Source organism: Pinus tabuliformis, chromosome 7 (assembly GCF_031772625.1).
Source record: "Pinus tabuliformis cultivar Carrire ecotype Pingquan chromosome 7, CPIR1, whole genome shotgun sequence".
NCBI lineage: Eukaryota > Viridiplantae > Streptophyta > Pinopsida > Pinales > Pinaceae > Pinus > Pinus tabuliformis.
Window position 1 is genome coordinate 1,049,606,570 of NC_142293.1, and position 19,030 is coordinate 1,049,625,599.

The window sequence follows — 19,030 nt, forward strand, 5'->3', positions numbered from 1 at the left end:
AATTTGCATCTGTTCCAGGGTTGAGGAATATCTGAAGTAATACAGAAAAGGTGCATGTCCCACAGGCAAATGCCAAATACTAATCAAATAAAAGAAGGTAACACACAAATTAGTACTGAAAAGATGGAAGACTGATTCATTTAATATGTTAGGGTCAAATCTCTTAATCGTAACAACTGCTCTTCAGGGCTATATAAGCTCAAACCAGTTATTCACTGTAAACTTCACTTTATTATTCAACTATATTGTTTTATCCTTCATGGATTACTTGGGTTTGCACCTTTTCTTATAATTTAATAATGGTTCCTCATGAGTAATGCCAGGTACATCATATAATCTTTTGCTTCCTTTTCCTTGCTGATCTCAGTAGAAAAGTTCAACCTTTGTTTCATCTTTGATTTAGTTTGATATTTTTCTATTTTATCTAAATTCATACATTAAGATTTACAAAATATTATTCCTTGAAAATAATTTGTGACTTGCCTTTTTTCCACTCACAAATACGTCTCTCCTTGGTTGCCTTCTTGCTCTTTAATTCTAATTTATGACCCAATACAGTGTCCGTCATAGGCTTTGGACCTCTTTTTGCTTTTGATACCATATTGAACAAAAAGATCAAAATTAAATAGGAAACTTGTGCATGATGAGATATTATTAAGGAAGATCACTATACATGCCTGCCTTTGGACATAACAACATAATCCCCAAAAGGTAAGGGGCCCTGGCCTTAACTACTAAGTACATTTGATTTATTTATTAGTGTAGACTCTGGTCACATGAACTTTAAACCTAGTCTAAACACTAGGTCTATGTACAAGATTAAGTTAACATGGATCATTAATCTCCATCAATATCTTAGTTGGCTTACATAGTAGGTTCTGCATACAGAACTGTGCATTCCTTCCCTGACATGGCGAAGAACTTGACTTCGATTCAGGACAACTTAATATTTCTACATCTACATAAACAAGTAGCTTTCTTTTTTTATCTTCAAAATGTATAAGCATATATTGGTATCATCTACAGGAATGGAAGGTAAGGAGGCTAGGATTGCTGCAATGCGCTTGGCTGTAGCTGAGACTTTTCCAGAACCCAATCGTCGATTGTTGCAGAGGTATGCAGTTCATCAGTTCAAAATGTATGGGTAAATCACTGTTGATAATATTGGCAGTAAAAGGTTCTAAATAGGCATGCTTACTTTGATGGTATCTTCTTTCATATATATTTCTAAAGTTTTTGTCCTAGTAGTAGATGTATCCTTGTTCATAATTAATTTGTATGATGTGGAATCACTTTTTTCTATCTTTAGAAAATAAATCATAATTTTTATTCGAGATGAAAGGAAATTGCATTCTGCATATGCTTGTAGCATTTCAGAAAAGACCAAAATATTATATCTCTTTGAATAGTTCAAAAAAGACCTTAAAACCTTAAACAGGTTTATGCTAGACTGTATCTCACCATCAACATATCAAAAAATATCACCATGCTTATCAGGATTAAGCTGAAAAAATGTCAGTTATTGAATATCTATGAATTTCTTCACACTATTCTAAAAACCCCACTGGGCAGAAATACAGATAGAACTGTGATCCATAAGAGCTGAACAGTGAAAACATAAGACCTGTAAATGTCTACTTCATCCACTGGGTGCACCGCTTTGAAAAAGCAAAGAAAAATTTTGAACTGTGCTAGTGCCAGTCTTTAGAGCCCAAAGACCAAGACCCTCCCTTCATTAATAACCGTTGTGGCCCTAATTTCCTTCAATCAAGTGTCAGCATCTAACTGGTTTCCCTCTTTTGAAATGGAGCCAGCTTCACAGTTGAACGCTCTGGACATGAAAAAAAGAAATTGAGCGAAAAAACTGTTACCATTCTAGTCACCTCTTCAAAAAAAGGACTCAGGTCATGCATCCTGAATGTCTCATTTGTCCAATTGATTATTGTTGATGCATCTCCCAAAATAACTGCTGTTATCCAAACCTTTATCTGCTGACAATTTTAAAAGCAGCTAATTGTTTGAACTTTTTAACCTTTCCCAAACCAGATTTAAAGCTTCTATGAAATGAACAATGCTCATCTACTAAGGAGTTTCCAACATAAGGACAATAGGAAAAACCCTTAAAAGACAAATAATATATAAAATGACGAAATACAATATGATTGAATGATATGAATTACAGTGACCCACATGATGGTATATATACACATTGATGGGTCATGGGGTGAAAGGTTGTGATGAAGGGTTATGCCCCTTAGTTATGATATCTTTCAGTTAATTACTATTATTATTATTATCATTTCGATTGAATGATATGAATTACAGTGACCCACATGATGGTATATATACACATTGATGCGTCATGGGGTGAAAGGTTGTGATGAAGGGTTATGACCCTTAGTTATGATGTCTTTCAGTTAATTACTATTATTATTATTATTATTATCATTATTATCATTTCATTCTATGTATCGTATATTTATGTTTATTACATTGCCCAAACATTTATGAAAAGAGTTATGTCTCCATTCTGGTCTACAATATTTGTCATAGTTCTTCATTCTTGAGGTTGAAGACATGACACAATATGATCTTCAAAGAGTTTAATAAAACTGTCAAATATTGAAATGGTCTGACCACCCTAATTCGATCCTATGTGGAACTTTGTGTTTATAAGATTCCCATGATGATCTTGTTGTATTTTGATTCCCAAAATGATTTCTATTTTGAGACCGATTTGAATTGGAATTTATGTTCTTTGAAACGTAGTTCAAATATTGTCCTTATTTTATCCCAGGGAGGTAGCTCAATTGGTGATCGAAGTAATGTGGGTCTTAAGAAAACTTAGAGATCCAAGGTTCAAATCCCCCCTTTTTGTTGAAGAAAGGTGTAACTAGGTTTGGTTTTCATAATGACTTATAATTATGATTTCATGTAAAAAAGAAACAAATGTATATATTGTATTCCTTGCATCATGGGTTTCATGAGCAAGAAGTGTTTTTCATAGGTCAAAGACTTCTTCTTGATGTCTTTAGGTTTTGATGAAGTCATGTTACACATGTCAAAGTTACACTCCAAGACATTGTCACTATGTCTCTTGCAGTCGGCTAAAAGAAGGGCAATATTCTCCTTAAGGTAATGTCGGCTTATCTCCAGGATCTCATGTCGGCATAAATGACAAGCATAAGTCACTATATCTGTAGAGTGACCTCACCTCATAGTCGTCAAGTAATTCAGACATCTCTGATCTGAAAACAATACAAATCTCAGAGCGAAGAAGACAAGGGTATTACAGTGAAGAAGAAAGGTGACTATGGATGCGTAAATGTCTCAAGGGTTCTCGGGCTAAGTCTGTCATCTAAGCGAAGGATAGAAGTTTGTTCTAACACAGTGGTAGCTACAGTTAAGGGCTATATCAAGCGTTGAATGGTGATAGAAGAAGACCGAAGACAAAGAGGCTATCTTGGACCGAAAGAAGAGATCAATGAAGGCCGAGGACTATCTCTAGGGTTGCGAAGGAAAAAGGAGACCGAGACTCTCCTAGTGACAATGTAATAACAGTGCGAAGGAGGAAGACAGTGAAGGTCGAAGAGTGCAAGAGATAGTGACAAGTGTCTTGAAGAATAATTGACTCAAGTATTTTGTCAAGGGTCTTGGTATTCGTCAATAAAAGAATCTATAAGAGGAGTTTGAAGGGTTTTTTCCCTGGCTTGGAGCATACATCTTGTGTACTTTTATTTTGTTGATCTCCTTGTTTTGGTAGTTGGTTGATGATTGAAGAACACAATATAATAATAATAAGAAGATAATTCTAAAATGTAAAAAATACATCTCAAGCAGTTATCATTGTCAGAAGAATCATTAATGTCGTTTTGCCTTAGATTCTTCAACATGGTATCAGAGCTATGGTTCAGTCAAGGGAATTTAAGTGTCACTTATTCAATTTAAAGGCTATTCTACATTGTTGGTGAAGTATTACCTTAGACCTTAACACATGATCAGTTCAGGAATTCTGGAGTTGGTCTCATTATACAACCTCGACATACCTACAGTTCTCAAGACAACAATCTCGGGTTCCATTCTATGGTGCCTCTCACTGTCTCAATCTATGTCATATCACAAATGTTGAAGTAACATGATATTACAAAACCTCAGATCGATCATCCTCTGCATCGGGTGCAATTACAGTCCTGTAATTCTCGGGTCTATGATTTTGGGTCTATTACAAGAGTGCAGTTTAGATCACCTCTGCAATCTCGGGTCTACAATTCTCAGATATACTCCACAGTCTCGGTGCCACTTTTCCACAGTCTTGGTGCTTACAGTAATGTATGGCTCGTGATGCTACACAGTAATGCTACATGATCAATGCTCAGTGATAAGACATAATCTTAGTGATGCTTTATGTCTCGGGTTCACAATGATGTTCCATACTACTACTTGATCTCAGTGATTCCACGGTGATGCTACATGATTTAGGTGATGCCACTACTACAACATCAGTGATAGTCTTAGATCTCCTCAAGAATAATTCAAATCGGTGGCATTATAGTCTCACTTCTTGGTGTCAAGATCACAAAACCTCCTCAATACAAATATCTCACAATATATATTGGTGGTTAAGCATAACTAGGATAAATATTCTTGGGCCCTCTCTAAAGAAGTGTCTCAATGTTAGCTCCTCTATTCTGGGCAAGTAGTGCTAGGTCTTAGTGCCATAAAGAGATGATCAGTATCTACACACTGCTGCTAATGCTCCATAGTCTCCTTATGTATTAGCAATACAGTGCCATGTCAAGTATATCAATAATCATAAAGACCTGATAAGGAGTCAAAGTACCTTAGGAGTTAAGATGATGAAGCAATTTTGAATATTGAAATAACATACAATCCATAGCAGTTTTTGTCATGCTTCGTACTAGACAGTGGAAGAAGTCTTGGTAAAAGGTTTTCAATAATGCTCTAGCAAGAATCTCATTCAAAGAAGCATCAAGGTAAGGATCTCCTCTTCATGTGCCAAGTAAGTATCTTTCATGTTTATGATCTATCTTTGGTTTAAATGACTTCGTTTTACAAGGAAATCAATATGTTGGTCCTTGCATAAGGAGGATAGTCTCAGTCCTCATAGATAGGTGAAGTCATTGAAATAGGTCTCCTTTGAATTCATGAGAAGAAAATCTTAAAGTCCTCTCATGTAGACAACATTGGAGACATAAAAGAAGCTGGAAGAAGAAAAGATGGTCCTTAAAGGACAATATCAAATATAGGAGAAAAAGAAAATTCATGTTACTGGTTAGGATGGAAGGAGCTGAATGAATTCCATGGTAAGAGGGAGTAGAAATCTTTAAGTTAGTCTCTCTCACTATAAGTTTCTTTTTGGGCTCCTAGATCCTGCATAAAGTATGTCTATAAATATATAATAAGATGCGGTGTGACATCATGGAAGTATTAGAAACAAGAACTCGTGACATCATCATGAGGGTAACTAATTTCATAGGATAAGTAAGATACCTCATTCAACAACTTAGGGTTTCCATGGAAGAAGGCAAGTTGAAGGCAATAACTTTGCAGAACTCAAACATTTAAAGAAGGCTCATCATGCAACAAAAGGGAAACATTTGCTGATAAGGATCTTTAAGATCCTGAAGATTCTCAGATGGAATCTTCACTAGAAGTTTCATTGATCCAAGGATGAAGCAAGTGTTTCAATAGAAACTCCAACTTGTGGAGTTCATGGATGATGATATGATGACGTAAGAGCAGTTCAAGGGGTTGAAGATCTTTCAATCAAGGAAGTTGCTGAAAGAAGCCTAGATAACCTAAAGGTAAAATGAGGTATGTATGCTTGTATTTAATTTTTATATTGACAGGTCATATGGTTGCAGGTAATATGGATCATTACTTCTATCTTAAGAAGCATGATCAAGGGAAAAGGATCTCCTCCTCTGAAAGGATACAAGAAGGCATAAGTCACACTAGATGAAATCAACATAATATGTCCTTATATGAAGTATGAAGTGGTTGACTACAATTACAAAACTCTGATTAGAAACCCTTGGGAATGGAATGTGTGACGAAGGAAGAGATCGAGAGATATGCAACCATGATGGAGGCAATCAACATCCAAAAGATCTAGAAGAGTTGACTAGGAAATCTCCCAGAAAGATATGAAGACTCTAATGAAAGTCCGAAAAAGATGGAGACCCTCGACAATGGATATCTTTGGGAAGATGTGTCAACATGTATGCAGGATGCTGATACCTACAGGAAGATGTCATGATGAAAAGCCATCTTGAAAGGTATGATTTGATTTAATGTTATGATTTCTTGAATAATATCTGGATGAGTTCATGCAGGGCTACTGGAACAAGAATTGAAAGTACAAGTACAACTAGCATTCATGTGGTGGATGGAAACTCCTGAAAGAAACATGATGAGGAAGAAGTAGCCATATGACAAAGGTTCCAGATATGAAGAAGGCCACTTTCCATGAAGAAAGGAATGACATGACGAACCAAGAAGGAAAGTGATCGATTGCTGATGCTCTACAAGAAAGAAGCTCAACTGAATTTCATGACATCAGGGAAAGAAGTTGATCAAGAAGCTAAAGGACCCATGAAGAAGGAGCTGTTCATGAAAAGACAAGTCCTTGATTAAGAGGGAGCTTGGATTGGGTCACCCTCGATTAAAAGGGACTGATAGTTGTGTTTTTCTATTTCATGTGTCATGTACTATGTTGAAATTTGGTACCGGAGGACAGGTGGTTCCCTAAGGCTTTGATCTTTGGCCTAGAGAAAAGTGTCCAAAAGAATTTAATTTTTTCTCCTAAAGTGACTATAATTTTTATAAAGTCAAATTCAATTTAAAAGTGACCTTAAGTGATAAAGTTACTAAAGTCTAATTTTAAAGTGACTTTAATAAAGTCAATGTAAAATTAGAAAGGAAAAGTGACTTTGGACATAAATGACTAAGTGGGTTTTTATTAAAGTGGGGTGAATTTAAAAATAGAAAGTGAGATTTAAATGAGCATTTAATCTCAGCCCTAGATCTCAATCTATTTCAGCCATTGGATTTAGGGATTCCCCAAAAGTCACTTAGGGTTAGATTAAAGGAGGAAAAGGAGGAAAATGTCATTCATTCTTTCATGAGCAGATTGAAAGAAGGAGAGCAAGAGAGGAAAGGAGATTTCTGGATAGTGAGGAGAAGGAGGCAACAACTTGGCACATATTTCAAGGCAACATTTCAGCCAGTTCGTACAGCTGAGTTAGCACGCAGTGAAAGGCAGGTTTTGGGCACGATTTTCTAGAAAGGCCGTACAATAGTTTTGGTTCAGATTCCAATGAGGCCGTACAACAAGTTAGCACAGAAATCGAGGAGCAGAAGATCTGAAGTTTGTTGACACGTTTTTCAAGGGAGGCCGTACAGCAAGCGGCTGTACCTTGGCACGCTTTTCTAGGCAGAAATCCGTACAACTGTACTATTGTTTTTTCTGCACAGAAATCGAGGAAATCGTACAACAACATTTATGGCAGCATGCACGCTTTTTCTAGGCAGTCCGTACAGCAACATTTAAGGCTGAAATTTGGGCACAAAAATCAAGGAGGCCGTACAACATTTATTGTTGTTCTGTTTTGCTGTTTGCAAGTTTTTCCAGTTGGTTGTGAGGCACGGAAAACGAGATAAGTTGTAAAAGTTTGCTTGCTGATTTTTTGCTGAATATTTCTATCAATGTAGAAGGCATTTTCCAGAAATAAGAAGGAGCTTTTGAACTGGTTTTCCCCAAGAGTTGTAGGGGGTTTTTCCAGGGTCACCTTGACAAAAAATCACTCTGTTTAAATGTGTTGAATGGCTGTTTGTATGTGTTGATATTTATCGCTGCATTTTCCAGCGTTCTGTAATATTTCCAGAATTTGTGTTTTCAGCTATATTTATTTTCCAGTTGTTGAATGTATGGATATGGGAAAGGGCATTTTACTATTTTGGAGAAATAAGGTGAAACTGAAAACCGGGGTGGGAAATGAGAAATTTCTACATGGTACCGGTATTGAGTGCTAAAGTGCAGGTTGGGACAACAAGGAGGAAAATTATAGTCTGCTGATTTTCACTCAGAAAATTCCAGCAAGCTGATCTCTCACAAACAACAATTTTATCTTTACTACAGCAGTGCTATTTTTCAGTTTTAGGACAACAGGATGTCATTGGGATTGAGGGTGGAGGATAGGTTGGATGGGCATATCAATTACAGCGTTTGGAAGGAGAGAATGCAGAGTATCTTTGAGGAGGTAGAAGTCTGGGACATTATGGTGCATACCACACAGAACCCTGTTGTTGTGCCTACTGATGCTACTCAGTTGGCTGCTTATAATAGAAAGAACAACAAGGGTAAGAGACTGATTCTAGACAGAGTCAAAGACCTTTGTATTCATCATGTGAGAGGAAAGAGAAATGCCCATGAGATGTGGATAGCATTGTCCAATCTCTACCAGAGTACCAATGAGAACCGGAAAATGGTCCTGAAGGAGACGCTGAAGACCATTAAGATGGGTAATGATAGTGTAGCTGGATATCTCACAAAGATTACTAATGTGAGAGATGAGTTGGCAGCAGTTGTAGAGGTCATTCCACCCACTGAGTTGGTGCGGATTGCAGTGAATGGCCTCCCCCGTTCATGGATGAACTTTGCTGATGGGGTTTGTGCACGTGAGACCCTTCCCACATGGGAGAGGTTTTGGGATGATTGCATTCAGACAGAGATCAGGAAAGGTCAGCTTGGGGAAGCCAAGCCAGTTGAGCAGGATGAGGATGTAGCCCTGTTGGCAGGAGGCAAGAAAGGCAAAGGGAAGAAGCAGGCTTCCACAAGCAATGGTGGGGGCAAAGGCAAAGGTAAAGGTAACAGGGTAACACACAGAAGGACTATTCCAAGGTGAAGTGTTGGAATTGTCAAAAGATGGGACACTATGCAGTTGTGTGTTCGGAGAAGAAGAAGAAGAAGGGGAAGAACCAGAGCTTGGCAGCTTCAGCAGAGGTTGAGGACTTTGCAGATCGTTTTGATCGGGAGTTTGGGTTCACTGCGTGTGAGTCCTCCAGTGCAGGATCACCTGCCACACAGGTTCAGAGGGAGCATGCTTTTCCCTCGATTAGTGGAGCATCTTCGGGTATCTGGTATGTGGACAGTGGGGCTTCACGTCATACGACAGGAGTCTGTGAGTACTTCTCAGAGCTTTCAGAGAGTGGCACTGATATAGAGGTAGTACTCGATGATGACATAGTTGTTAGAGCAGTCAGTGTGGGGACACTGACATTTCAGAGGGAGTCCAAACCTCCCTTGAAGGTGTCAGATGTTCTTTATGTGCCAGGGATGAGAAAGAACCTCATATCCGTCTCAGCTTTGGAGGACAGAGGATATGAGGTACTGTTCAGGGGAGGACAGGTGTTGATGTATCCCAGGGGCACTCCAGCTGATTCAGCTAGAGTGATAGGTGTACGCCATGCAAAGGTGTACAAGTTTGCATTCCAGCCCCTTTTGGCATTGCGCAGTAGTATCGACAGTAGAGCTAGCAGTTCTGAGTTGTGTGAGATTTGGCACCGCAGGATGGGGCATATGTGTCATGGAGCCTTGAGGACCTTGCAGGAGATCACTACAGGTGTGCCAGATTTCAGTACTGATCACTTTGATACTTGCAGAGGATGTGCGATGGGCAAGTTTGCCAAATCCCCTTTTCCCAGCAGTGACAGCAGAGCGACTGGGATACTTGATTTTATTCATTCCGATGTGAGCGGTCAGATGTCTCATGTTTCCTTGAGTGGATATGAATACTATGTTTTATTCATTGATGATCACTCCAAGAGGACCTGGATTTATTTCTTGAAGACCAAGAGTGAGGTCTTCAAGCGGTTTCAGGAGTTTAGAGCTCTTGTGGAGACACAGACAGGTCGGAAGATCAAGTCCATGAGGTCGGACAATGGGGGAGAGTACACCCTTGGAGAGTTTGTTGACTATTGTGCGGAGGCAAGAATTAGGAGGGAGTTCACTGTTCCTTACAACCCCCAACAGAACGGGGTTGCGGAGAGGAAGAACAGATCCATCAGAGGGGCTGCCAAAGCCATGTTACATGATCAGGGGTTGCCATTGTTCTTGTGGGCAGAGGCCTGCAACACAACTGTTTATTTGCAGAACAGGAGTCCGCATCGTGCCTTGGGGCACATGACCCCTGAGGAGGCTTTTTCTGGGAGGAAGCCTGATATTGGTCATCTTCGTATCTTTGGGTGCATTACATACTCCTACATACCCAAGGAGAAGAGGACCAAACTAGAGCCCACCGCAGAGAAGGGTATCTTTGTGGCTACAATGAGACCTCAAAGGCCTTTCAGATTTACATTCCTGCACAGAGGAAAGTTGTTGTCAGGCGGGATGTGAAGTTCGAGGAGGACAGGGCCTTTAGGAGGTCACGGGAGTTAGAGTATCTGGATCAGCCAAACCCTCAGCAGTAGTTGAGTCAGTCATAGGGATCCAGTGGGCAGGGATCAGGAGGATCCGGAGGTACATCTATGAGGATGTCAGGTCCGTCAGTGAGTAGTGGCTCGCCGAGCCAGAGGGGTGGTGCTCCGGGCAGCATGTAGAGCAGTCCACAGAGCAGTTCACAGAGCAGTTCACTAGGGAGTCCACTGATGGAAAGTTCACACGGTACCTCAGCTTCTACAGGTTCAGGTGCAGGCAGGAGGACAACAGACAGACAATCAGGAGTTCAGGCTCCTGATGATGATGATGATGAGGAGTTTCATTCTCCAATGGGAGAAGTACGCTCAGGCAAGAGGAAGTCCAAGTGGCTTCAGGACACCTTGAGAGATGCCACATCTGTTGCTGAGCCTAAGAGGCCGGTCAGAGAGAGTAGACCACCTGAGAGGTTTTGTAGCTATATGGCAATGGCTACCAACATCCTTGACTCTGAGCCTTCTAGCTATGAGGAAGGCAGCTAACCAACAGGTCTGGAGAGAGGCCATGTAGGAGGAGTATTCTTCTATCATGAAGAATGATGTTTGGGAGGTGGTGCCGAGGCCTGAGGGCAAATCCGTGGTTACTTCCAGATGGCTTTACAAGGTAAAGCATGCTGCAAATGGCAGCATTGAGAAATTCAAAGCGAGGTTTGTGGCTAGAGGGTTCTCCCAGGTAGAGGGAGTTGATTATGAGGAGACTTTCGCTCCTGTGGCTCGATATACTTCGATCCGCTCCATTATATCAATAGCAGCAGAGATGGGTTGGAAGATCCACCAGATGGATGTGAAGACTGCATTTCTCAATGGCTTCGTACAGGAGGAGGTGTACATTGAGCAGCCACAAGGCTTTGAGGTGCATGGGAAGGAGTCCCATGTGTGCAGACTGAAGAAGGCCCTTTATGGCCTGAAGCAAGCTCCCAGAGCTTGGTACTCCAGGATAGATACATACTTGCAGGGGATGGGTTTCACAAAGAGTGAGGCAGATCCGAACCTTTACTATATTGTGATAGGTGAGGAGCCTCTCATTCTGGTGCTGTATGTCGATGACTTGGTCATTACAGGTGCAGAGAGACTCATAGAGCACTGCAAGAGAGATCTTGCGGAGGAGTTTGAGATGAAGGACATCGGCTTGATGCATTACTTTTTGGGTTTGGAGGTGTGGCAGGAGGAGGGGCATTTCTTCCTGGGGCAGGGGAAGTATATTGTGGACATCCTTGGCAGATTCCACATGGAGGATTGTAAACCCATGTCGACACCAATGATCACCAACTGGAAGAAGCTTCATGCTTCGGATTCCAAGTTGGTGGATCCCACATTGTACAGGCAGCTGATTGGTTCCTTGATGTATTTGGTCAACACTAGACCAGATATTTGTTTTGCAGTCAACACGATGAGTCAGTTTATGTGTGAGCCTAGGAAGGTTCACTGGGTGGCTGCAAAACACATTTGCGGTACTTGCAGGGGACAGTGGATTATGGTCTGGACTACAGGCAGGGGGATGGAGTGAGATTGGTAGGTTATACTGATTCTGATTGGGCAGGTTGTGCTTCTGATAGGAAGAGCACTTCAGGGTGCTGTTTTGGGTTGGGTTCGGCAGTCGTGTCATGGTTCAACATGAAGCAGCAGTCAGTAGCATTGAGTTCAGCGGAAGCAGATTATATGGCAGCCAGTCTAGCTAGTTGTGAGGCCATCTGGCTTCGCAAGATGTTGTTTGGCTTATTTGGTCAGTCGTTGAGACCTTCAGTGATTTACTATGATAATCAGAGTTGCATTAAACTCATGGAGAATCCAGTATTTCATGACAGGTCAAAGCATATCAGGATCAAATATCATTTCATCAGAGACTATGTTCAGAAGGAGCTGTGAAGCTTGAGTATATTCCCATTGATGAGCAGGTTGCAGATATTCTTACCAAAGCCTTACCACGGGGCAAGCATGTCTACTTCAGAGACAAGATGGGTGTGGTGAGGAACACCTTCCTCGGTAAGAGGGAGTGTTGAAATTTGGTACCAAAGGACAGGTGGTTCCCTAAGGCTTTGATCTTTGGCCTAGGGAAAAGTGTCCAAAAGAATTTAACTTTTTTCTCCTAAAGTGACTTTATAATTTTTATAAAGTCAAATCTAATTTAAAAGTGACTTTAAGTGATAAAGTTACTAAAGTCTAATTTTAAAGTGACTTTAATAAAGTCAATGTAAAATTAGAAAGGAAAAATGACTTTGGACATAAATGACTAAGTGGGTCTTTATTAAAGTGGGGTGAATTAAAAAATAGAAAGTGAGATTTAAATGAGATTTTAATCTCAGCCCTAGATCTCAATCTATTTCAGCCATTGGATTTAGGGATTCCCCAAAAGTCACTTACGGTTAGATTAAAGGAGGAAAAGGAGGAAAAGGTCATTCATTTTTTAGCAGATTGAGAGAAGGAGAGCAAGAGAGCAAGGGAGATTTCTGGATAGTGAGGAGAAGGAGGCAGCAGCTTGGCACACATTCCAAGGCAACATTTCAGCCAGTCTGTACAGCTGAGTTAGCACGCAGTGAAAGGCAGGTTTTGGGCACGATTTTCTAGAAAGGCCGTACAACAAGTTAGCACAGAAATCGAGGAGCAGAAGATCTGAAGTTTGCTGGCACGTTTTTCAAGGGAGGCCATACAGCAAGTGGCTGTACCTTGGCACGCTTTTCTAGGCAGAAATCCGTACAGTTGTATTGATGTTTTTTTGCATAGAAATCGAGGAAATCGTACAACAACATTTATGGCAGCATGCATGCTTTTCTAGGCAGTCCGTACAACAACATTTAAGGCTGAAATTTGGGCACAAAAATCGAGGAGGCCGTATAGCATTTATTGCTGTTCTGTTTCGCTGTTTGCAAGTTTTTCCAGTTGGCTGTGAGGCACGAAAAACAAGATAAGTTGTAAAAGTTTGCTTGCTGATTTTTTGCTGAATATTTCTATCATTGTAAAAAGCATTTTCCAGAAATAAGAAGGAGCTTTCGAACTGGTTTTCCCCAAGAGTTGTAGGGGGTTTTTCCAGGGTCACCTTGACAAAAAATCACTGTGTTTAAATGTGTTGAATCGCTGTTTGTATGTGCTGATATTTATTTCTGCATTTTCCAGCGTTCTGTAATATTTTCAGAATTTGTGTTTTCAGCTAAATTTATTTTCCAGTTGTTGAATGTATGGATATGGGAAAGGGCATTTAACTATTTTGGAGAAATAAGGTGAAACTGAAAACCGGGGTGGGAAATGAGAAATTTCTACATACTAGACCAGGACTAACAACTGTAAGTTTTAGTGAAGGCCATGAAGAGAAACGTAGACACATGATGGATGTATCCTCCCTAATTGAGAGGGAGAGATAGACACAACATTCTTGTCTTCACTTGGAAGAAAGAATGGAGGATTGGGTAATCATCTGGCATCCGATGTTCTTTGAGGATGTGTAGGGCATCCAAGATCAGAGTAGGCAAGAGGACCGATATTCTTTGAGGGTTGGGAACCAAATATAAGAATAGTCCTAGAAGGTTATACTCAGTGAACATTCAGGTGGGTATGTACCTTGAGAGAAAATGATGAAGGTGTCTATAATCATTTGTCTTGCCAACATTGTGTGCTATGATCTATTGAGAGATAGAGCTGTTAGTGAAGGCCTTGCTATGTGACAGTGTTGGTTATAATGATGCTATACAGATGGGTTACTAGTTCGACTCTTCTTATGAGATCTCTTCAGTATTGAGAATATCCATTTATGAATTACCTGTAACGACCCATCTATAAATACAAAGAATGCAAACATAATAGCAGGTATACGGTACATGCATATGATAGCTACATATGCATGTGTCACATACACCACACTAGTATTTTATACTAAATTGATTATAAGTACTAAATACCATGACCCTTCTGGGAAAAGAAGTTCTACTCGTTCATCAATATTGCGTAATGTATGGTTAGATCAAGAGGAATATATATATATATATATATATATATGCTCCAGAATATTGATAAAAATCATATTAATAAAATAGAATAAAGGTTAAGTATTAATATAAATAATTAATTAATATAAAGTTCTAAACTTTATATTAAAAACAAATATAAACAAACTTCATATTAAAATAAATATAAATCAAACTTTATATTAAAATAAATATAAATCAAACAACGTAATATGATAAAAAGTATATATATAAACATCATAAAGTTAAAATGACAAACAATGTAATATGATAAAGTATATATAAACATTATAAAGTTAATGATACGTGAATATACCAATGGTCATCTTAAAAAGATTTATAAATATCTTATGGTCTCAAAAACAGGCGGATTTTCATTTCACAACCTGAATCGAGACCAGGCTACATAGGTGGAGGGGTGGCAGTAGCAGGGTGAGCGGTGGCTGCAGGTGGGAGGGCGGCCACCGCCAAACCCAAGGATATAAACCGCAGGTAAGGGGTTGAGCAGGGGAGGAAAACCAGGAGGAAGAATTCGGAACCAGGAGGAGGAATCAACCATTGGAAGAGCTTGAGCGTTCTGAGGTTCTGGGCACGGGGGACAGTCAGCTTCTGTTGAGAAGCTTACTAGATTGTGTAGCCAGGCTCTGCTCGGTCTGGCTGGGTGGAATCGGTCTCTCGGTAACTGGAGCAGCGTAGTCGGAGGTATCTTCAACTGTAGCAGTTCAGGTAGGTTCAAACCCTTTCGACCTCATAGGCCCTGCGTTGTGGTCTATGTAAACTTCACTTCATCGTAACAGTAAAGAAAACCCCATCGTTCGTCATTCTCAGAGTTCAGATCGGCACCTTTAAAGGTATTGATCGCCCGTCTCCGAATCATCTTCAAAATTTCGGCGCCTTGGCGCTCCGCAAGATTCCAGGTGCTAGGTTTGATGCCCGAAACCCTTATCTGCAAGATATTCCAAGTCTCCGTTAGAAGCTCTGGAAATGATGACGAAATCAGGTTCTGATAATTTTTTTCGTAAAGCTGAGGCAGATGACGGTGAAATCGTGTCGTTTGGTATAGGATTCGTCGGCAAATCTCCAAGCGGGCAAAGTATTGTCACTTGGAACATGTTTCTTGGTTGCGATTTTATAAATAGAGGGAAAAGCTCGTTAGACTTCTGAGAAAATTAGTTGAAGGATTATTTGAATAAATATATGTGTTTAGTTGCTCATAAATTTGGAACAGTTTGGAGTGCGGGCTTAAGCGAGACGTTATATTGTAGATTCTGTCAAAACTTTGCCGATTTGCCAAAATTCGTTAGAATCAAGACGCTTGATAGAGATTTCTGCCATAGTTCTTTAAAATGTCGAAAAATGTCTATGATATCGATAAAAACCTCTAGAATTGGCGGGTAGTAATGGTGGTCATAGTAAATTGGGGGATATTTTGTCAGCAGGTACGTTGGATAGCCGGGAAATCTGTGGAATTATTTTCCGGTGGTAACTTCTGTCAAATTACTCAATTTCACAGCATCATCGAGGGCATCCAAAATGCTTTTGAAAAACCTAATAGTGTCCTGTTTCAACCGTGATTATCCCTGCTTTTCAAATAAGAAACGAGTCAATGCCAAGGGGGAAAGAAATCCGACGTTTAGACTACGCCCCAAGAAATCAGAAGGAAATTATGGCGTTGACAATCACGGAGCGGCTGAAAAATTTGCTCTCAATTGACGTGGATATGAATGCGGTTTTAAAATGTTCTTTGATAACAGAAACGTATTCTATATATGTTGTGCCTCAGCTAGCAAAGCTTTTTAATTGTGTGGTGCTCTTTATCTATCTACATACCTAGATTTCTGTACAACTGTACAACCCTAACTTTCCCTCTCTTGGTCCCACACTCAACTGTTAAGGAATTGACTGGGAAGAAATTTTAAACATGTCAAATTCTTATTAACGAAACAAGCACTATCATATATATTGTTCAGTTTGTCAAGACCTACAACATGTTATAATAAGAAATTGTCACTCCCAAATATTTGGCCCAAAAATTTGGATTTTTTTTGAGAAATACTTAGAGTGCAATAAAAAAAACAGTTTATCTTTTATGTGAACTACTTAAAATTGAGGATGTCCACCTGCAAACTGTTGTAGAACCCATCGAGTATATTGGTTCTCATAAATTCTATCTTTTCTAGGGATACAGATTAAGTGGGATATTTCATGTTAACAGGTAGCTCTTACTATAGGTTCGACAAGTTGCAAAATGAATACCAAGCAAATTCTTCCATTGTGAAGTGCTCACGTAGTGTGTCAATTACTTGATATGATTTCATATTGTTCTATCTTTCCATCTATTTATGGGTCTAGAAGTTGCAAAGTGAACACTAACGAAAATCTTCTATTTGTGAAGTACTTGCATATTATGTCAATTACTTGATCTTCTGTTATTATTAGAAATTATTGGTTATTGTTACATGTCTTGGAAATTTATGTCTTGCATTGCAACATCTCTACAAAGAACATGGAAGCCTCTGAAAAGGTGTTTAATAGGGCTTCTAAATTGGCCAGTGTTGCTTTGACTTAAAACTGAAGATTGGTGTATAGAAGCAGTTTCCTGATCTTCTATATCGTGGCATGCCTGGTGCTTCTTTTAGACTGCTAAGAGCAAGGAGATATGGTAAGGCATTGTTCAAAACATACAAAAACTAAACTCAAGATTCTAAGCATAAATATGTACCATGAGAAGACTATAGAAAACAAGGGAAGTTAATACATTTTAAATAGTAACTTCCAAACTTCAAAAATACTGTTAAACAAACTCTCTCTTTGCACAACCGTAACTTTTGCTGATCCTAAAGTAAAGCTTGAATGTGCATTCGTGGCATTCGTTGCTTTCAATGTTGATTCAAAATTTCAAATTCTTATAAAAACGTCGTGGAAGTGAAGAAAGATGTGATCTAGTATATTTAAATATAAAGATCTAAATTACGAGGATATGGATACAGACCTGCCATATTTTTGAAAAGATGAGATCTAGGTAAAGGAGGGGAACACCAAGTACAAATAAAAAAAAATATATTTGTGACCCTGGCCCTGGCCATCAAAAAAGGGTCTGAGCTTTGGGAGTTTGTTCAGCCTGCTAATACCAAAACCCCAATTTCAAGATGGGTCCCTGCCCCGGATGACCATAGACAGCCTTCTCTTGCAGCTAGCATGGTCACTGTTTAGTATTTGCTATGCTTGTGCTTATACCCTTTGATGTTATGTTTTATGAACAATTTGTCTTTACACTATGATTGTGGGTGTTTTGGATTTAATCCAGCACATGTATTTTATTTTTGCTACTCTATGCTTCTGGAGACTGCATGTTCAGCCTGTTCTTTGAATTAAAGCACTGTAAATATTATTTCTATCAATAGTCAAAGGAAGCTTTAATTCAAAAATCTACGCCAGCTATTTTGGGATCTGATTTAGAATGTTGGGGCACATTTCATGGGGGGTGGGATCTGTTTTCTTCCCCGTGAGATCTGCCTCTACGATAGATCTTGGGGTAGTCCCGACAGATCTGGATCATATCAATGGATCTTGCACACAGGGATGACAAATTCGATAACCTAGATGATGATATAATTATGGCTTTAGAAATTTTGAAAGGTAAGAGGAATTAGCTGAAATTACATGTGAAGTCTGAGAATAAACAGTTGGAATGTTATAGGATTTTGCAGTCCATGATAGGGGAATCTGTTCCAGAATGAGAAGAAACAATATGGGTAGAAAATATTTTATTTGTTTATCATATAGAAATTGCCAAGGATGATGTACAATGCTTAGATGGATTCTCAAACTATGAAGAAAGAGAGGTGGGATAATAAAATTTGTTCAAGTTGTGAAGTGCTATTTTCTGCAAGAAAATCACCTTACACAAGACTGGTATAATTAAATATCCTTTTAATGGCAGCTTTTGAGAACTAGCCTCCATTATGCACTAAATGACTTTTTAAGTAGCTATAAATATAGAGGGAATGACTTCCAATCTTGAGGATATTCCATAGGGAGTAATAAGAATTTTCAATACCAGATCCATTGTTGCGTTTGCCAAAGAATTGTGAATCTTAAAGAGTTTGGCTGAGTCTTCTTAAACGAGTTTGGCTGAATTATTCCCTGAGTACTTGCCAAAAACTCACCATCATTCCAAAATTTATGAAACACAAGAAACTGGGCAAAAAAAAAATGACCAAAACTTAAGAAACTTGGCTAAAACTTGGAAACTCATTACCAAAACTCAAGACACCAACAAAAAAGGATTAAATCTTATGTTGTCGTATTTGATGAGATGAATTGACGAAGAAACTGATGTTTTATAGATTTTGTGGGTGTTAATGTCTTATTATCTTTTCATGAAAGTGGTGATCATTAGAATGGTGAGCACAGAGATTGGGAATCCTTTACAGACAATTTGATAGAACTTTTATGCCTAGTTTTCCTTATAACTCTGGTACGGGAGCGATCTCCATGCTTATTCAATGATCGAAATGTGGCACTACAGACTGATTTCTTGGAGATCAGATATATTAGCAGCCATCCGCATTTTTAGT

The 19,030-nt window shown here is 39.2% G+C and overlaps 1 protein-coding gene across 2 annotated transcripts in view; it reads left to right on the forward strand.

The window, feature by feature from the left end:
* The window catches only part of LOC149251271 (rho GTPase-activating protein 7-like), a 351,010-nt gene that overhangs the window by 96,523 nt on the left and 235,457 nt on the right, over positions 1-19,030 (forward strand). For both annotated transcript variants that reach the window (XM_089459324.1, XM_089459325.1), the window contains exon 11: positions 1,027-1,114. In XM_089459324.1, coding sequence (XP_089315450.1) covers positions 1,027-1,114 — 88 coding nt within the window. The remainder of the gene's footprint in view (positions 1-1,026; positions 1,115-19,030) is intronic.